At 40.6% G+C, this 20,556-nt stretch overlaps 1 protein-coding gene across 1 annotated transcript in view; it reads right to left on the reverse strand.

The window, feature by feature from the left end:
- lrmda (leucine rich melanocyte differentiation associated) overlaps window positions 1-20,556 on the reverse strand; it is a 209,913-nt gene that overhangs the window by 44,909 nt on the left and 144,448 nt on the right. The window contains exon 5 of the mRNA XM_080507114.1: window positions 20,160-20,286. Within this exon, the coding sequence (XP_080363240.1) occupies window positions 20,160-20,286 (127 nt within the window). The remainder of the gene's footprint in view (window positions 1-20,159; window positions 20,287-20,556) is intronic.

Here is a 20,556-nt window from a genome sequence, read left to right on the forward strand (position 1 = left end):
ACTGTCAGTGTTTAACCTTTTCAATATGATGTCCCTGAGACCTTTGGTGGCCAGCATATGGTTCTCGAAAGGCTTCCTGTCTGAGGGTTTTAAACCTCAGTTCCTTTCCACAGAGTGAGGTGCAATTAGACCATGTGGGTTTGCCCTTTGAAGAAGTATCACTCCAATAATGGGTCATATTTTGGTAGCAAATTCATAGAAGAGATCCTGAGTGGCCTGCTATCTGCTCATTGTTCATGTACTGTTCCCGAGCGGGCACACTGGAGCAGGAGAGACAGCGAGAGACCCGACTCTGACAGAATCTAATCAAGACTTGTCCGAACATATTACAACTGACTTAAGCTCTATCTCTCCTCCCAGTTAAGTCTCACTCATTCAGAATCAAAATAACCAGGGAGACAGATAGAGGAAGAGAAAGTAAGACAGAGAGTGAAGATTAGGAGACATTGAGAAAAGAAAAAAAAACCCAACACATCCCTTTCTGAATGAAATGGAAGTCTACTTCCGGCTCCAATTTCAGCATATGCCAGGTTGAGCTGCAGAAAGATAAATGAGCTCCCCAGCACCAAGAGGAAACTGATTCTTTATCTGGCATGGCACTATTTACTGACATTAAGAATGATAATATCAATCAGCGAGCTGCCAGCAACCCAAGTGGGCTGCGAGAAGAACAAAGGTGCCACTGTCTCTCTTTTGATACGTTTACAAGGACATGTTGATGTACCTGCCATTCAGGTGTGAATAATGTCATCACAACACACCCGGATTGTGGCGAGGTGCTCCACCTTGCTGATGAATAAAACTGCTAAGGGTGCTCTCCCAAAGCTAGTAAAAATAAACCTGACGGGTTAATGAGCTAGCAATCACCGCAAGAAGAAGAGCAGCAGCGCTTCAACATGTCTGCGCTCCCCATCTCCCTGTGAAATATAGCTGTGGGTAACAGAATAATTTTTTTTTTCTACCTTTAGTGGTGATGAGCAGCAGAAAACACATGGCAACAGCATCAGGGAAACGTCTGTGTAATTACTTTTGGCCATCTTTCAAACCTTTCTCTCTCAGGAGAGAGATGTGTGACAACATATGACAAGAAAGCCAACAGGCTTTCCATACAGAATAATGGAATCCATCATCACTGAGGCAGACACACCTGTCTGGCTTTGAGAACAATGCCACACTGCCTATTTATTAGGTGCCAGAAAAGTTTATGTTTGTGCGGTGACAGTGACAGCAACTTGATCCTTTTCATTTTTTGGAAGGGGGATCTCAAGCTTTGGGGAAAGGAGGGAGGAGGGGAAAGTCTGACTCACATATTTTCTTCTCTCGGTGGTGCACAGTGAGTTCTCTTTCTTCCTGATAGCTGTCTGCTAAAGAGTCAGAAGACAAATAACAAAGACTGTCATTCTCCAGGAGGCTTTCACTAATTCTTTTTCTTTCCACCACAGAAAAACACCCAATATATCCCTCTGACACTTCAAGTCCTGGGTCAACTCAATTTATGTTGTTCTAATTATGCAGAAAATAAAGACATCGGTTAATTGTTTGTGCTAGTTTGACATGTGCATCCACTGCAAACATGACTTATAAATAGCGCGAAGCTATAATCATGCCATGCCAGGAATTCCTTATACAGTTTAATCAGCAAATAAATTACCTGATGAAATAATTATCTATATTTTGTGTAAATGCTAAACAATGCTTAATCAATGTTTTTGTAAACAATTTCAACATAATACATTTAGTTCAAATACAATTTATTTCAACCATATATCAAAATATACTTGCAAGATTACGAAAAATTCAACGGTAGACTGTAGCATTGGTCTTTGGGTGCACTGGTGGGCTCGCGCTCCAGTCTGTCAGGTAACCATGTTGACACACTCTTTTACTGTCTTTACTGCTGGCTGCCATCTTAACAGCTCATAATTAGGTTTCCTCCTGCCACAAAACAGTGCCACGAAGACAAAAGCTAATGGCAACCGAGGTGGCGGTTTGGCTGCCACATTATAAATAGTCTGACCGAATGATTAATGAGAGGGGCCACTGAGCTAAAGCAGCAATCTCGCACGCAGACAAAAGCCGCCTGCACAGCTGCCTGCATGCACACAAAAAAAGAAAAAAAAAAGAAACAAAACACAACAAGACAAGCCCCGTCCCTGGATAGAAGCATGAACTGAGGCAGAGTGGCAGGGAAAGTGGAAACATGCCAAGTAAATAAATTACAGAATTTCGACCGACAGCTTATGAAGACTTTATTTAACCTCTAAGCGCTTTTCTGGGGAATCCTCATTAACATTTTGACACGGTAAGCTGAATGGCAGGGTCAGGCAGGTTCCAAATGCTGGGGAGGTTCAGAGGAGACCGGGAAATTCTTTTGGGATGATTGTGAATTAGAGACATTAAAAACAAACAAAAAAAATGAGGCTGGATGAGAGCCTCATACCATTCAATAATTTGGGAAGCTGGACTTTTGGCCTGCATAAACTATGCTATAATCAAATTTGTTTAGAAAAGTATATTTTTTCCAAACAAAGATTGGCTAAAAAGGGTTTGAATGGCTCTGCAGGGGACTTTTCACTGCGTCCTCATACTCAATCAAAAATGCCTCCTTGTTCTCCCCTGCAGCCAAGAACAGACAAACAGTTCACTTATTATTTGCGGTAGAATTTCACTTTGTAAACAAAGAAAAAAAAACAAAGCCAACAGAAAAAATCAATGTTTGTTTGATTAAAGATATGTTAAAATAAGTAATAAGTTCCTACTTCCAATCCAGTGAATCAATTTATGTGTTTAAATGATGAAATATTTTTTTTCCGCCTGCTTGTTTCCTGTCTACATTTCTGACTTTGACAGTGAGTCATATTTTCCTCCCCATTTCCATCACCTCCCTACATGTCACACCACAGTAATATGGGCTGAGCACTTCTACTGTTAATGCTACCCTTTACCATTTTCAAATTATACTCATCACAGCAGACACGTCAAATCAATCTCAGGATGACAGCAAATGGATAACAACAGTGACAATAGTGACAAATATCAGTTTTTTTCTTGAGAGGGAAAGATCCACAAACAAACATGGATGCTCTATTCCGCGACCGGTCAACAATTATCTTGAATATTTGGATGTACTGTTGCTTCAAGCAGGTTTTTCCATTTGATGGGCTTTATTCTTCCCCTCCACTTTGCTGTGCTCAGCTAGCAGGGCTCTCAGTTGTCACGACATCTCCTTTTAATGCCCCTGACAGGGGGTTATTTGGTCCCATATATGTTTTCTCTCCAATTACACCATGGCAGGCTGGAGGCTGCCAAGCCAGGCTGCTGAGATGCTGATGGTCACCTTTTTGACTAGTCCTTCCTGCCTCCTGCACTATATTTTTCATCTTTTTAGATTCTATTAGAGAGGAGGACTCTCTCATTTGTCTGTCCTTGGTTGAAAGTGTTGTTTAACACCTGACATGCATCAGCGCCACAATGTGAACTACTATTTGATATAGGAAGGTAGTGTTGGACCTCCATGCTCAATTTCATTTTTTTTTTTCCAACTTGTATGTCTTAGAATGAGGTATTGAGATTTTTTTTAGCAACACAGAAGATTTTCCAAAGAAAGAGATGTGAAATCAGGGCATGTGTAATAAAGGGTAAAAGCATTTCATGTACAAATAATTGTCTGAATTGTTAACTGCATAAGCTGAACAGTCAAGGGAATTTGAATTATCACACACTTTCTTAATTATGTCAGCACATTTCATGTTTAATTCCTAATAAGGTTACAATGCTACTTTAGACCCACAGAAACTCTGATTTGTATAATTTCTTTGATTCTTTGTTGCTGTTTACACCATTCTGGCTGCTTGGAGATAAAGTAAAATGATACCAAGGGACTGACATCTCAAATATACAACATGCAAACCCTCTGAATCAATAGAGCAAAACAGACAGCATTTGTGAGTATAGCTTTAAGCTAAGTGGGATGCCAAATGCAAAGGCTGCCATTGATACCACAATGAAAAATGCATGATTTCAGAGAGAGCTGCCTTTTATCTACAAGGCAAGATCAATAGTGGGAAGGGGTTATGGAATCAAAGTTGTTTTGCTGGTGCAGTAGTTAACTGACACTCTTAAAAACATCTGAACATAATTTGAGAGAACAAAGTGAGCTAAAATACAATTGGAAGAGAGTAAGGTAAAGTTCTGTGGGTTGATAAACTCTCTTTTCACATTGAGGCAGGCAATATCAAACACTGAGTGTACGGGGCAAGAAAAGTCAGATTAATTTACTTCTGACAAGCAAAAGTGCAGAAGCAGTGATAGATTTCCTTTGTTTCTTGGCTTGAACTACAGCGAAATAAAAATAAAATTCATAAAAGCTAAAAGAAGAAATTCTCAACCAACAAGACAGTGCATTTGTTTTTAAGTGACTACATGTTCCCCTTTCATCATCTGCAAAGTTACAGACGATTGTGGAGCAGACAAAGATGATTATATTAAAAAAAGAAAAATAGCGAGAGAACTGGAAAAAAGTACCGACATTTCATTTCATTGTTCACTGTATAAGATCTGGCCCACATAGTAGTTCATTTCTCTGGAGTTTGCATGATTTCCCTGCAAGTGGGTTTTTATAGGCTCATCTTGTTTGCTCCTACAGTTCAAAAACATGTTCAACATCGATTGGAAGAATTAATTCCTTGTACTCAATCTATCATAAGACGAAATACTAACTGAAAAAAAAGCTAAAGTCTAACTCCTCCCTTTATCAAACATATGCATTACCATATGATTTAGATGATATAGAGTTTTGTGTATAGTGTACTTTAACACAATGTCGTTCTATCAAACTTGTTATATTATGTTAATCACTGAGGTGGGTTGTGGTGATACACTGGACAGAAAAGAAAAAAAAGCATTACAACATAATTTCTGTGTACTCTAATGTAGTCCGGTTGAACAGTCTCTGCATTTAAGAACCCCTTTAAAGGACATCTAATTAAGAATCTACTGCAAATAAGGAATAACATTGGATAAAAGTGGTGGAATTAAATTGAATCTGACTTATAGTGAAGTACAGTAAGTAGAAATGGCCACAAAAAGGAAGCTTAATACATCCAGTACATTGATGTTATAGTATTGGCAAGATGTATATTTGACAGGTATCATAACATTTGTAAGTTTGTTTTGTTGTCCAGGGCACTTTAAATAAAATCAAAACCTGTGGACCACACTCACACAACATCTGAACATTGATTTCAACATGACACTGACAAAGCTAATTATTCTGTAACTCAAGCCGAGCCTCTGTTGCGACCTTCGCCCCGCAAGTGGACTGAGGACGAGCCAACAGCTTTCAGCAGCGGCTCGGGCTTGTCTGGCCCGAGAATGTGACAGGAGATAGACAGAGAAGAGAGACAAAAAAAAAAAAAAAGAAAAAGAAAGGGTCACAGAAGAGAAATAGAGACACGAGAGAGAGAGGCGGAGTGGAGAAAAGGAGACACAAAGGGAGTGGGGAAACATGAGAGAGAGGGGGCGAGAGGCAATGAAAGTGAGTGGAAATGACTGACAGTCAGAGGATTCGTCACAGGTAAAGAGTGAAGGTTCTGGCCACAGAGGCACCCGGTGAGAAAGCTAACAGATAGCAATCTGAGTTTTCACTCTGCGCCACAGCTAACAGCTAGCAGCTACCCTGTCACCGCTGCCTAAACAAGCCTGGTGTTTTCATCTCCATATACACAACGCGGCACTCTGTCTTTTCTTCTGATGGAGATAAGATGTATAAATTATGAGCAGCTGACAAAGTCTACTCCAGCGCCCCCGGCGTCTCATCAATCACTAGCCCGTGTGTCAGCAGGTAACTGACGTGGCCCCCGGAGGCACAGCCCCCTCTTTAGGTGTGTGAGTGTTATTTTGTGTGCAAAAATGTGCACTTGCTGCTGTGCAATTGAGCTTTTGTACACGCCTGAGCATTGTGTCTGTGCGTGCACGTGACGGCGGAGGTTTCTGAGGGTGTGTGAACAGCTGATTCAGTCTTAACTCTGTACTGTAAGAGAGAAAAAAGAAAGAAGAAAAAAAGAAATGCATAAAAAGCTGCACACACCAGACAGACTAAAACAACTCAAGATTTGAATGTTATACCTCGAGGTTATCTGATGTGCTGATAAACTCCAAAGACCCTAAATGCTAGAGAGACGGAGATGCATGAAAAGCTGCAAAAGGCTCCAAAATGTGGAGAAAAGAATGAGCCAACCTGATGGGTGGAGTACTGGAAGGCTCGTGGTCGACCACCCAGCACGATTATTAGTATTAACAATTTTCCAAAGACCTCAGTTCCCCTGCCTGCGCACGTAGAGTCAATATGACAGAAACACATGCGCAAACAAAAGTTGCACTGTATTTTTAAGGTTCTGAATTTCAATTCAAAGTTATTATAAATGGCAACACGTGGGCATTTAACACATCATTACTAAAGAAAGCAACATAATTACACTGCATGTCAGCAAAACAGCATAATTACAGGCCACAAGTTGTCAGTGTCTGATTTCATAATGTTTCTTTTTACAGGCCAATCAGTCTTTCCACCTGCCATGTTTACCAGAACTAAAAATCAATTTTATTGCACTAATCAAAACCTGTAATGTCGGAATAGAACAGTTTACATGGGTATTGCAAGGTGATAGTGGAAAAACAGCAAATAAAAGCGAGGATTATTTCCTGATTGTGGTTTTTACTGAAGTAAGTGAAATCTTTGCCTTGAGATAATACTGAAATCTGACCAAGGACAGCTCACGTGTAGAAAAACATACTCAGAAATACCTGCATTTGATTAAGCATTCATCCCTTTTGGTTTGGATTGATATATAACCTCAAACCACACGACTGCAAAAATTACACGTTTGTGCAGACAGCCCAAAGCAGGTAGCGTTTGCTCGCTCACAAAATATCGATCTGCTGTCTTGAAGTGAAGTTCAAGAAGAAGAGAGCGAAGCAGAAAATTTTGACTCCCCACGGGGACAGAAGAAACGGCTCCTCCCAGCACCAGAGAGAAGGAGGGCTGTCATGTTTTGTGTGATGAGCTGAAAGACTAGACGTGCCTGGAGCAGCGGCATATTCCTTCCCCCTGTAAACAAACCTCTGAAAACAAACAGTTCCATCCCACGGAGAAGGAGACGGGACAGTGAGACAAGAGGGAAGGGCAGACAGGTGTCAGGAAAGAATGACATGTATGACAGAGGGCACTGGGAGACGAGCTGGAGGAGATAAGAGGATGAGCTGAGACATGAAAGTAGCAGTAGGCTAGTTGTCTCTCCTCTTTCTGCCCTGCTGGTTTGGTTTGGACTCAAGTCTACGACTTCCCGTTCTGATCAAACTGACGTCTCATGAATTATGTACTGTACACCATTAGCATTAGTTAGGGCCATCGCCGTATTAGCGATACCATTGTTTTGAGGGGGGGGGGGGGTCAAGTCCTGAGACACATTATCTTTGAAAGCCCTTCGACTGAGGGAGAAAGAAGATGCCTGGAATTCAGCTGACAAAAGCACTCAGTTGTCCTGAAATCTGATGAGTCTGACAGGATGTGAGCCCATCTGATCTGCTGCCATCTCAATATTCCCTTACAAAAAGGGAGAGGGGGGGGGTAGAATGGACATGCTTGCTCCTCGCCGCGCTTTTAGCACAGGTGTGATGAAAGTCAGAGCAGCCGCAGCTCGGCCCACCTCTCGAGTTACACCCCTGAACACGTCTGGTGACGGACATGGCCAGTTGGCAGGCAATCCGCTGGGAAGCAATGCCCGTAGTGCCCTACCCATCTGCCCCGATGCATGGAAACAGCATATCGGGTGAACCCAGGGGGGGAAAGTATTATCATGTCATATTAAATGTCTGGGACCTACAGGTTACAGTTGCAGGCCTTAACAGGGTAAAACATAGATCTCACAGAATGGGACAAAATAGGTTGCTGCTACAAGGTCATCGCTGTCAGTTTGACAGCAGCCATCTCCGGCACTTCAGGGAGCTGTTTATCACAGCGAAGAAAAAGGGAACACTGAAGACAGACATAGGAGTAATAAAGAGAAAGAGAGATCTATTGTTTGCTACCCACTCCCCGAGTACTGTACATCCTGAATTCACTTAATCAGACTCGATGAAATGACAAACCTTTGTTCCCCACTGCCTGGAGAAGTTATCCTTGAAATAAAATATGTGTTACTAATCATGACTTACAGGACATCTCACAGGATATCTTATTACAGACCTTTACAGCTCATTGGCTCTGATTCAGTTTTTTTTTAAGTATGGCACAGCACAGTCGAAGTCAGACCTATTCTGGGAAAAAGGCATCACAAATCTGTCAGCATTGCATTGATCGCCGGCTGCAAATAGAAAACAAATGAATGAGGTTATAATGGCTTTGATAAAGACTGAAAGATGCAAATAGTTTGTCACTGAAAATTAGAAAAAATGCCAAGTAGATAAAGAAACACAGCAAAAAATACTCTTTGTTTAGCATGCCGCGCACTTGGATATTGCACTTTAATCCCCTTTTACATCAAGGAAGTCTGTACTTTTGCCTCAGGAAATCATTCACAAATAAGTGGAGCAGAACCCTGCACCCACACACCTGCCCATCAGTGCCCTATAACCCCTGGTCCAATACTTCACATATTTCCCAAACACTTCCATGAATGACAGAAAAATGCTGTTTGAGTGTCACTTGACCCATGTAACCCCCTCGTAGTGACCTCCAGTGCACCCTCACACTCTATCCACGTATTTCCACAACTAAACAAGCTCGTCTCATTCTCAGTTTAATTTCTTATGACCAATTCTCACATTCATCACCCTGCTTCTCTCATCCATTTTTCTGCCTCTATTCAAAACTTGAGGAGCAAAAAAAGGGGGAGAAAGGCTCTCCACCAACAGGAAACACAGGAACGAGTGGCCATTCAGTGAGTGATTGCCGGGAAAAAGAGAGCGGCTGTGTTTGGCAAATGCAGATTGGGAGACAGAGGATGTTGTAAAGAGCTGCATGGTGCAAGGTCACTCTTCAAAACTATATATGGACACATGAGCTAAACAGTCTTCAGACAAAGGAATGACAAGAATGACACTGCAAGCGAATCCTTTGATAGAGGAGGCAGTACGAATATTGTAAACATAAGAACAGATAGAGACACTTAACTGTAAAGGAAAAATAAAAAAAGCAGCTTTGATTCAGCCGTTTTACTCAAGTAGTAGTGAAAGAGTAAAAGTTCATAAATGTATCTAAGTTTTACGAATAAACATTTCTTTTAGTCCTTTGGTTTTCAATGTGTAGCTTACCTGGTGGTGTCAGGAAGTTCCAGTGTGCAACACAGCAGGAGTATCAGGGTGATGTATTTTCCTACCATATTTCCTTTTTCATTTTTGAGAATAAATCTGGATACAAGTAGAGTATAAAAAAACTGCTGAGTTAAACATCAAATTTTTGAAATTGAAATTCTTGTGACTGTCCTCGAGACAAATTGAAATAATAGATAAATATACCAAAATGCCAGTGTGTCATAGACTCAACATCAGCATTAAAGTGGTATCAATAGATCCAGGATATCAGATAACTCCATTTTCAAACCTATTTCCAGAAAAAACAAAAACAAAAAAAAAACATAAACTAAAACAAAACACAACAAAAAACCATTTCAAATTTGTAACAATATGATATAATATTCATGATTCAAGACCCTCAGATATCATGGTTTGTTTTAACAAACTAAATAAAACATTAATGCACAAAATTATTTTTTATATTTTAATTTAATTTATATAAAATGTAATTAATTTAATACTAAAAAAGTTGGATTTAAAAAAAAAATGCTTCAACTTCTACCATCTAAGGGTTACAATGCAGTTTAAATGCTTTTAAACAGCATTGTAACCCTTAGATGAGATTATTTGTTATTATTTATTTTGTAATTGTTGTCAGCAAATCAAATGGCATTGCAGTTTTCTTCATATTACAATATAGTACACCTTTAGAATGAAAATGCACTACTTTAGAATGTTCATGTAACACTGCAATTAACTGAACTTGAAAATTGTAAAAATATCAGAAAGTTCATCATTCAATTACAAAGCTCTGAGGCTGAAGCTACCATCCCACACTTTGAAAACGTCATCAACTCTTCCTCTCTCGGCTGTTTCATGAATTCACATCTTAGACTTCATCAACTATTTCTGCATTAAAAGTACTAATAAATATATTCAATGCTATTTATTCATTCAAAAAACTAGTTTATATATATATATATATATATATATATATATATATATATATATATATATATATATATATATATATATATATATATATATATATATATATATATATATATATAAAAAATTCTGAAAGTGAACAAATGAATGAGTAGAGAAATATCACAGAGGGAAGGAATACTTAAATAAAGTTCTAAATACAGTATTTTTTATGTGTTACCTTCCGCAGCTGATTTCTGACATGTTGAACATTTGTTTAGCTACAATAAACCTCAAATTTATTTCTCTTTTCTCGAGGAGCCTCCACCCTATAAATTACCCCGGGCAATTTATGTCACAATCCAAAGAGCATTCCGTAGGTTAAATGCACGCGGTGAAGATATTATTGAAACTGTATGTCCCCTCTCTGTCAGTCAGAAGTGAGGCTCCTGACAAGCAAAGCCCTTAATGCACCAGATTTGACTGGTTAATCCTGTGAAAAACCGTTCTTGTTGTCTCTGAGGTGGAAAGGTCACGCAGCAAGGCCTGGCTTCCTTCAACCTACAGTATTCCTCCCATCTTAGCCTCCAACCTAAACACGCTCCAGCCCTCATCATTGGCCTCTCCTGCTCCTCCTCAGCCGTCTCCCCACCCGCATGCATACGCTACAAAGCTGGAGGTGTCAAGACTACCTGTCTCAACAGCACCCACCTTGCCTGACCTGCGGATAGCCCTCAGGGACATTAATTATAGAGTAGTCCGACTTGTTGAGAGGAAAGAGACAGACAGATAGAGAAAGAGAGAGAGAGAGCCAGTAAGTGAGGGAGAGAAAGAGACAAAGAGAACGAAAGACATAGGGGGAGAGAGAGAGAGAGAGAGAGAGAGAGAGCAAGAAAGAGAGAGAGAGAGAGAGTGCAGAAAAGGGATAAATGCAGAGATGTTGTTACAGAAGCTGTCACCTCCTAATCATGTCATCCGGCAGTACAGAGGTGATGCTGAAGCTTTACTCGATCAGGTTTCCCATTTACCATCCCGGCTGGTTGGTGATGGAGGCAGTGGAAGACACGGAGGGCTGATCCAAACTTATAATTCATTCTCCCACAGAGTTCAAATTTTAAATTTATGTCTAAAGCTGACTATCTGGCTGAAAAACATCATTAAGCGTCCAGTCAAAACACTGCTTGTACTTTGTGGAGCTCAGATGTTCTCATTATCTCATCATTTAAACTTTACCTTTTTCAGATGTTAGAAGGTTTTAAATAATGATGTGTACAAGCTGCCGATTTACAAAAAAAAAAAAGAAAAAAAAGAAATGGTTGAAATGCAATGCCAGGATCTCTCTTCAAAGACCACTCAAAAGAAACTTGCAAGACAAAACCAGTCCATGAATCCCAGGGTGTTCAATACTCGGTTTTCTGGCAGAAAGAAAACAGGGATGTGTGATAATATGACATTTCAATATGTGTGTAAAGATTTTGTGTGGACAGTGATGTCGACTACGCGAGCATGGATACACACTCAACTGCCACAGTGTGATCAGAGCAATCTGTCCAAACAAATGGAGGCTTCTCGTGCACATTACTGTGCTAGATTAGATGACTCTCGGCCATTTGAGTCCCCACAGTCTCGACAGCTCCCGTTTCTAATGGACCGAGTGGGATTTTCACAAAACACAAAACAGGAGGAGGTCAACGTGTTTGAAGGTTACCCCTGTCGGGAAATCAAAATAAATAACATTCAGGTGTGCTATTCTCTGTCAGCTGAGTGTCTTAATGATGCCAAGTTAACACATACTAAATAACAGTGTCTCCCTATGCACTGACAGCCTCAGAAATAATTGACCAGCATGCTCCAAACTGAGACGCAGTAGGCAGAGAATTCAATCCTGCAGCTGACAGAACCCATTGAGCATGTCACTAGATTTTGCATTATACACAAAGCAATGTCAGGTCAGGGATGCGGCCTCCTGCTAGTTATTCGCGATTGCATCTCTGAGGGTAAATTACCTAGCTCACTGTAATATGGTCTAGTTAACTAATTTCCTGGTTGCACATAGAAAAAGTCTCAGATTTATTGTCTGTCAAAAACATGATGAACCCCCCCTCTCTCTTTTCTCTAAATGCTTGGCACCCTCTCAACTAAGAGCTCATATTCAATATCCTCTCTCGGTGTGTCGAGGACATCTCCGATGCCAGACAAAGACGTATGGCTGAAAATGAACAAAAGAAACATAACCTTATTATGTTTGAAGGGTACCAGAGTGTCATTTCATCCAGTTCCCATGCAAAAGAAAACACTGCTGTAGGGTTGTAAAGCAAAGTAAGGCAGTTCTGAAGCAAGGGAAAACAGGGAAATCTATTATCTGTTTTCCTGCTGACCTCTGCACACTGACTGTTAAACAGAGTGTATGGTGTCCTGTCATTTTCTTGTTATGCATGTGTAAATCACTCACTTTTAGTCAGGAAAAAAAAAAAGGTTGTGACAACAATGCCTAACCTCACCAATAGGGTCAAAGGGAAACTAAATCCTACACAGACGGAGTGTAGTTTTACCTGCCACTGATAGCCACAAACATGACAATAGCTCAGTGATGGTGTGAAAACTGCCTTTAAGCTACACTGCGTGCACCGAACAATGGAGACTCACACCACCCACCGCACAGCTCAACAGTGTCTGCTTTAAAGTTCACGGCGCGGCACCGTGGTCTGCCTACCCTTTCTTTCCCCGCTCGTCTTTTTTGTACGCGTTCCCATTCAGCTGTTCGATGTGGCCTATCATCGTCTCGGCAATGACAGTAGGTGGAAACGCTAGCTTTCATTACACAAAGTATAAATAGTGTAATCTATCAGCCCTGCCAATCAGGATGATTGATTATGGGCTGTCAGGGAGGAGACTGACACATTAGAAAAGTTTGGTTAACAATGCCTGTAGCTGGTGCGGGGCTGCTGCCACCCAGCCCAGTGATTAATGTGTTGTCAGTCTGTAATCCCACACCCACGCTTAATGAGGCAAGAATTTATCATCTCAGCGGAGTGGCAGATGTCAGGGGGAAAGGAATCCAAGTGGCTGGAAACAATATACTTTTTCTAGCCTGTGCTTGACATGTCTGACAAGCTTTAAAACCACAAAGAACGCCTGTGTAAGCACAAACTTCAGTGGAGGGACTTTCAGCTCTGGCTCTGTCCTCTGTTGCAGGATCATGAAAGTCGCTGTTGCTGAAAGAAGACTCCATCCCGAAACATTGCACTGAAGAACAGACCCAACCGGTAAAGTGATGGAACATATGAGAAGAAGGGGCAAGTGCAATGCATCATGTTTACAAAAATGAAAAAAAACATTCTCTCCAGAGAAATATGAACTTGCATAACATTTCTGCTTCATCGACCTCATCTAACACATATTTCTTACACTGAAGTTCATTAACTTTTTAAATAGCATATCAACATTTGTGTGTCACAAACAACAACAATTTGAATTATCTGATAAAAATCTAAACGCAACTCAAAAGCAAAGATGCCTCGGGAGGCTACACATGACAATCAACTTCAAAGTGAACTGTACAGGGCTGAAAGGGTGATTAATGTGTGGAGTCAACATCATCTAAAGGAGACAAGCAAAGAAATAACTTATCTCTCGGAGAGATTTAAAGTTTCATCACAATTTGGCGCAAACACTCAGTAGATTGGAGATGAGATTGAAAGATGGATATCTTTTTCCCCGCACAAACCCCCCCCCAAACAAACAAATCAAACAACAAAAAAACCAACTAGCTGTCTCTCATTAGGCTAGCAGCATCTTTCTGTCACCGCTGAGACCAACAGGGAGGATTAACTCTGATTTGACTGATAGGGACAACGCACTGGGATGTGGCGCTATACAACAGCCAAAAGCTAGGAGGAATACTCTGGTTTGTGCAGCAGAAAAGGAATTTAGAAGTTGTGCAACCTAAGTTATTTGGGTGTAATGTATTTAAATGAAGTTATCAAAAACATTTGAAAGTAAATATGGTAGTTTTCTGCACTGAAAACAACATTTTTAACACACACAAAAAAAGGAAAAACCCAGAAGGCATGTTTGATTGAAACAATATGTTTTCAAGCTGAATAAATCCCGTTGTTAAATAACAACCACTCAATATTATTAGAGTAATAAAACTTTAAGAAAGAGTTTCATTATACAGATAAAGAATTAAAAAAAATAAAAAAGTTCCATGATCGATTGTGTGATTTGTCAAAGTTTATTAAAACTTTAGATCAAAATAGGAGAGGGAGACATCTCATTATTGCTGGCCAGTCTCGGCCTGTTTTCTGACAGGCCTCAAACTCCGTCGCTACACACAAGAGACGTCGAGACAACAAATGCCTCACCGCAGAGGCGTTCCTCCTCTGTACTGGATGCCAGCAGAGAGAGAGGAAAATCAGTTAATGCAGCGGGGCCACTTCAGTGTCTCATAAAAGCCCCTTACTAAAACACATGTTTGTTTTTATGCGCTGCTTTTTGCCAAAAAATGAATAATACATCGATCATTTGCGCTTGCGAGAATGACGTGACAGTCGGGTCATGCACCCCATGTCTCCGGGTTTTGAAAGACGCAATAAATCAATATTGGCGCTCTTACTTCCAATTAATTGCACTTTAAAGTTTTACAGTGTGTTTATGATATGCAGGGCTGGGATGATTTATGTGGACAGGGTGAGTCACTCCCTCTAATTGCTGTTGTTTTCCCGGCTTATAACCCCCGTGTGACCTCTCGGTCTCCCCTGCCAGAGCACTCCGAACTCGGCTGGTTGCGCCGGTCCAAACTCTGGACACGCTCATATTTCAGCAGTCAGAAATCAGTTACAGAGAAACGCTGAAACGCACACACCACTTATGCCACATACTGACAGATGAGTACACATACCTAAGAGAAAGAACATGTGGCTCCCTGGAAAGATCCGACGCAAACACGCCGTGTGTTTCGTCTGCCATTCAAACTAAACACGTCCAAACAATTCTAAACAGCTGTTTTAACATTTATGATATGTTTTCATTAAAAGACAGAGAACAGCAGTGTCTCAAGTGATGTAATTAACAGATAACAAGACATTATGTAAGATGTGGAAGAGGACATCATTTGAAAGTGAGCAGATTATATTCTGTCAGTGAGTTTATTTTTCCCAAGATAAAGCAGACAGCCTCTTAGTGTGGCTATATTTTAGTCCGCGACTCTTCCTCCATTGGCAGCACTGTCCTTATTCAACCTACTGTATACCTATTAATTTGGAAGGTTGTCATGAAAGAAAGGGGGAAACATCAAGATTTTGTATGGATAGTAGATAGGTCAAACATGGATTCTAGGAGAAGGTGGTAATAACTTGCTTCCACAGCAATCTGCTCGGTTGTATTCCCTTCCCCTGTTGAGAACCATATTCTTTTGAGTTTTCTCGGAGGACACATTTGTTCAGTAAAATGATTCAGCAAACCCACTGAAGGCACATTCACAAAGCGCTATATTGCATGCTGTTTGTTATGTTTGAGAGCTTCGGGGAACTCATAACTCTCAAGCGCGGAGATGAACGTGGCAACATACTTTACTGGGTACATTCGGGGGAAGCAGAACAGCCGACCTATAGCGAAAATACTTCCTCTACTTCCAGAGTTGCATTGCAAAAAAAAAACAACCAAAACAAGAAAAGGGGAGAAGGGGGCCACAATAATGCATCACATAATGTACAATCATGGCTCTAAAACCATGCAGTCCATCTTAGATTTGGACGGCTCTCTTCGGTGCAAACTTAAAATGAACTGCTGTCTGCTGCAGGGTAAAACAGGTTAGTGTCTGGGGAAGAAAAAACAGAACTGAAAAGATCCACTTGAGGACTTTCCTGGCTCTGTCACTGTCAATTCCCTTGAAGAACCGTTACCCTGTGTGCAAAGACTCATGGGACCCAGGAGCTGGCTCAAGCCACCCTGCAATGCAGTCTGCTTTACATTATATGGAGAAGGATGTGGGGAAAGGAAAAAAAACAAAAAAAAACAACTTGTGTTCATGCTTCAAAATCAAGTCAAATACTTCATCCAGGCAAAATCTAAGTGACATCCGAGGAACATTTATACCCGCTGACGTAGCTACCAAGCTGTGCTTAGCGAGGGCGACCATGGAGTTACTTCATTCACTGTGAAACACTCTTAAACATGTGGCAAGAAGTAAATGTTATTCTACTAGTTAAATTTGCTACGGACTCGTTTTTTTTCAAGCTGTGCTTGGGATCTGAAAACAGAATGTGCTGTCATAGTGTTTTGATAGACATGGCCAGTTTAACTCAAGGGTTCGAAAGCATAATGTGGGCTCCGCGGTAGAAGTGGAGGGAGGTGGAGGAACGGAGCCAAAATGTACCACATGTATTTTCCAAAAGCAGCCCGATGCAGCCCAAATGGCTCTTCGTGGTTTAACGCCGTTTCATTCCATGACCTCTAAGTCCTCAAAGAGAATTATCACATTATGGCATTCCAACACGCCCAATTTCCCAAAATACAGCTCAAAGCTTTTCCACACTGACTCTGCTTCATGTTGTGGTTTTGGAAAAACACTTGAATTGTCCCCGCAATGTGTTTTTGTTGACTTCAGGTATTTATATTTTTTTCCTCACTCTCTTTCTGTTGTCATTGTCATAGTTTTTGTCCAACTGTTTGTTCTTTCAACTGAGAAATCCAACATAGCAATAAACCCAAAAAAGAACACTGCTGCTTTCACTAACCCACAGACACGTTAGGCACCAACGTACAAGGACAGAGAGGAACAATTAAACAAGCTAATATTCTTGGTATTTTTTAGCTGTTTTCTTCAACCAGAGTTGATTATGTTTCTGCTGTGTGTGTCTGCATATGACTTTGCAAATGAAGTTGGAATGTGAGGCATGAAGATAATCTATTTATGAGTTACAAACAGAACCCCCCCCCCCAAAAAAAAAAAAAAAAAAAACTGTTTCGTGCTTGGTTGTACTTTCATCCCAGGCAAACATGTGGTACACCCATGATTAAGATATTAAAGAGAGCTTTTGAATAAGTTTAACAAGTTTAAGTTATCATAAAATCTGTATTCAGAACAACTTTTACTATTTTACAACACATTCTCATGCATACACATTCAACTATATCAGAGAAATGGGAACCCAGCATCAGTTTAAGTTCAACTACAGATTGATCATTGTGCGAAATACAAAACACCTTAAGAAGTGATTATACTTGTCTTGAGGGATTTGCTAATTTGGTGAAAACAGTGTCCTGATTGGTGTAAAGAAAATCTAGTTTTTCAAATATAAATGTAGAGATGCCTTGTATTCGTAACCCAAATATAAAGAAAATAACGAAACAAACTATAATACATTCACTGGATTTCTTGTAAGGGATCAATACAATTCTATTTTATACTTTTCCATGGTAATATTTTTGCATTGAGATTTACATAATGTTTAAAAAGTGCAGTATAGTCCTCCATTAGAGTGGTGCTGGAGCAAGAAAGCAAGGTCCTGTCTTTTGGTTTATGTCTTTTGATCCTGAGTGCGCACCTCTCTTCCCAACTCCGCACTTGCAAATCATCTCGCAGAGTTTTGATTGTCTCCCTTTTCCCTCTAAACAACAGGCGATTGACTGTCTGGTTGTGATTTAGGCGACATGGAAAACATAGGGAGTGTATGAAAAGTTATGGTGTTCAGATTGTGCTAAAGACCATAACTATTTCATCAGAACCATGTGGCCCGCTACTCAGTGCCACGCCATAATGGCATGATTGAAAAGGAGTCTAAACTGTGGTCATACTCTACTCCGATATGACTCAAGAGAGGTCTCCAAAGTTCAGAGCTGTCTCGCTCTAAAGCCAGCCCATTAACTATTCCAATACATACATCATGCACTGAGAATAATCTGATGGAGCAGGGGCTCTTTCCTCACATTTATGCTGTCATGTGTGGGCATGTATCACTGTAAGTCAGCTGTTGTGACTATGGTTTCAATTTATCCCATATTCGCAACGGCTAGAGGTTGTCACAGAAAAGAAAAAGAACTGCACACATGCAAAATCTTTAAAAAAAAATACACACTCAGTCAAATAATTTCATAAATAAATCTTTAAAATCACATTTGTGAACCTGGATTTCCCCCCCAGTCCAATACTCGCACTAATTGAGAATCAAATGGAAGTGCGAGTGACAGCGAGACAGCTAATTACCATCCTTTGTAATGAAGCTAATAGCACAGACTGTACCACGAGCCACTGTTATGAGCAACACCCCGCTGTCCCAGACATAAAAGCAAACACAAATATCTAATTATGCTATCATCTCTCCCCACTTTCCGAGTTTTGCTGCAGACGTTTCACTAATTGGTGGCCCGCACTATTGGTCAGCTCACAATCACTCTGATGATGTGGACAATTAGAGCCAGGAGGTACTCATGGCTCATCAAGTCTGTAATAGTTGACACATCATGTCTCATCTAATTCAAAACAAATGTAATGGAAATGCTGTGGTAACTTGTAAAGGCTCCAGCACAGGATATGTCCTGGTTAGAAAGAAAAAAAAAAATGTCTTCATTGTGTAGACTCAGTCAAACACTGCTAATAAGGAACCGTGAAAAGGACAGCAGGAGTATGTTAAGGCGCACAAAATAATGTGAGCACTGTTAGGTAGGCACATTCTCATCAAAGCTGTAACCTTTTACTTTGCATAGGGAATAAATAATCATATACAGCAGGTTCAAAGACACAAAGACACAAAAACACACACGTCATGTCAGCTGGAATCAGTGATTATCTCCTCTTTCATCTTAGGCTATGCGACAAAGGCAAACATTTCCCTTTCACTTGACAAGCTATGTAAATAAAAATCTTAAAAGTGACTTTACCCTGCCAAGAAAGCATTGTAGAGGTCCTCATTTGTTTATTTTTTTTCCTCCATTGAGCCACCGCAGCAGACAGAGGTTAAATTACTTCAGTATTTTACTGTCTTTCTTGCATAGCATTATTTTATACTATAAAACACCAGTAAAAGAGGGCCCTAGCCTGAAACAATAACTATTTTGTTTTCTTTGTGCACTTTTAAACCTCAACATCGACTCCCATGCTTCTGATTTGTCACCGGATGCTTTTCTGGATCCATCTTTACTACTCAGGTTCACTGTCAGAGCCCGAGAGACATTGAAACGACAAAGCTTAACTGATCCAAACAGTAAATATTTCATGACTGTACAGTTACATGAAATCAAATCTAGGCAAAAGGGCTTCATTTATATTGCATTACAAAGACTGTGTATAAAAAAAAGGGGTGAAGTGGACATATTGATGAGCGTTCCTCACTCTAATTAGTCTACGTGGCCCCAAAACAAGAGAGGGCCCAATAAATATGTGGGCTTGAGATAATTAAGCGATTGCGAGCGGCGTGTACGTGAGCTGTCACTCCAATCGCCAGCCATGTCACACTTGGTGACACAAGCGAGACTGGACAGCTGCCCGTCGTCTTTGATCTGGACTCATGCATACAGAATCAGGTCAGGTCGTGGTCACACACATTCACACACACACACACACACACACACACACACACACACACACACACACACACACACACACACACACACACACACACACACACACACACACACACACACACACACACACACACACACACACACACACACACACACACACACGCAACACACATGTATGCTGAGAGCGGCAGTAGAGGACTGGCTCCTTTCAAAGGGCCTCAGTGCTAAGACCTCTGTAAAGGAAGACTGACAGTCAAGCATGCAGAGGAAGAAAGGAGGGATAAAGAAGAATGGAAAGGGAAAGAAAGGGATGAATGTGACAAATCCTTTAAATACTTCAGAGGGCCTACTACTTTAAACAGTGTTCGAAGAGGAAAAAAAAAAAACCTAAACAAAAACAGAGCTTAACTTACGGCTTCCGACTTGGGCTTGACCACTTTCATGAACGCTCCTCGTGCCTGTGCTTCCATCGCTTCTTTTCTGCTCACTTTCCTGGTGTCCAGGAACTTCAGCTGGGGCAGTTTGTACAGAACAAAGTACCTGGGAGAAGAGACGACTCAGTTAGTACCTTACTGTTGTCTTTAAAGACCTCCATGTAGGTCAGACTTTGACAACAAGACAAACAGATAATCTGAGGAAGCATGTAAACCATGATATACTAATCAAGCTGACACAAATTCGAATATGTAAATGTTCGCATCAACAAAGTTGAAAAGACACTGTGTTTACAAAGATTTAATAGTGATGCAGATTTAATGGTGATATCTTATTGTATGTAACAACCTTCAAAGCTGATAAGAAAAAAGTAGG

Source organism: Blennius ocellaris (assembly GCF_963422515.1).
Source record: "Blennius ocellaris genome assembly, chromosome: 13".
Taxonomy (NCBI): Eukaryota; Metazoa; Chordata; class Actinopteri; order Blenniiformes; family Blenniidae; genus Blennius; species Blennius ocellaris.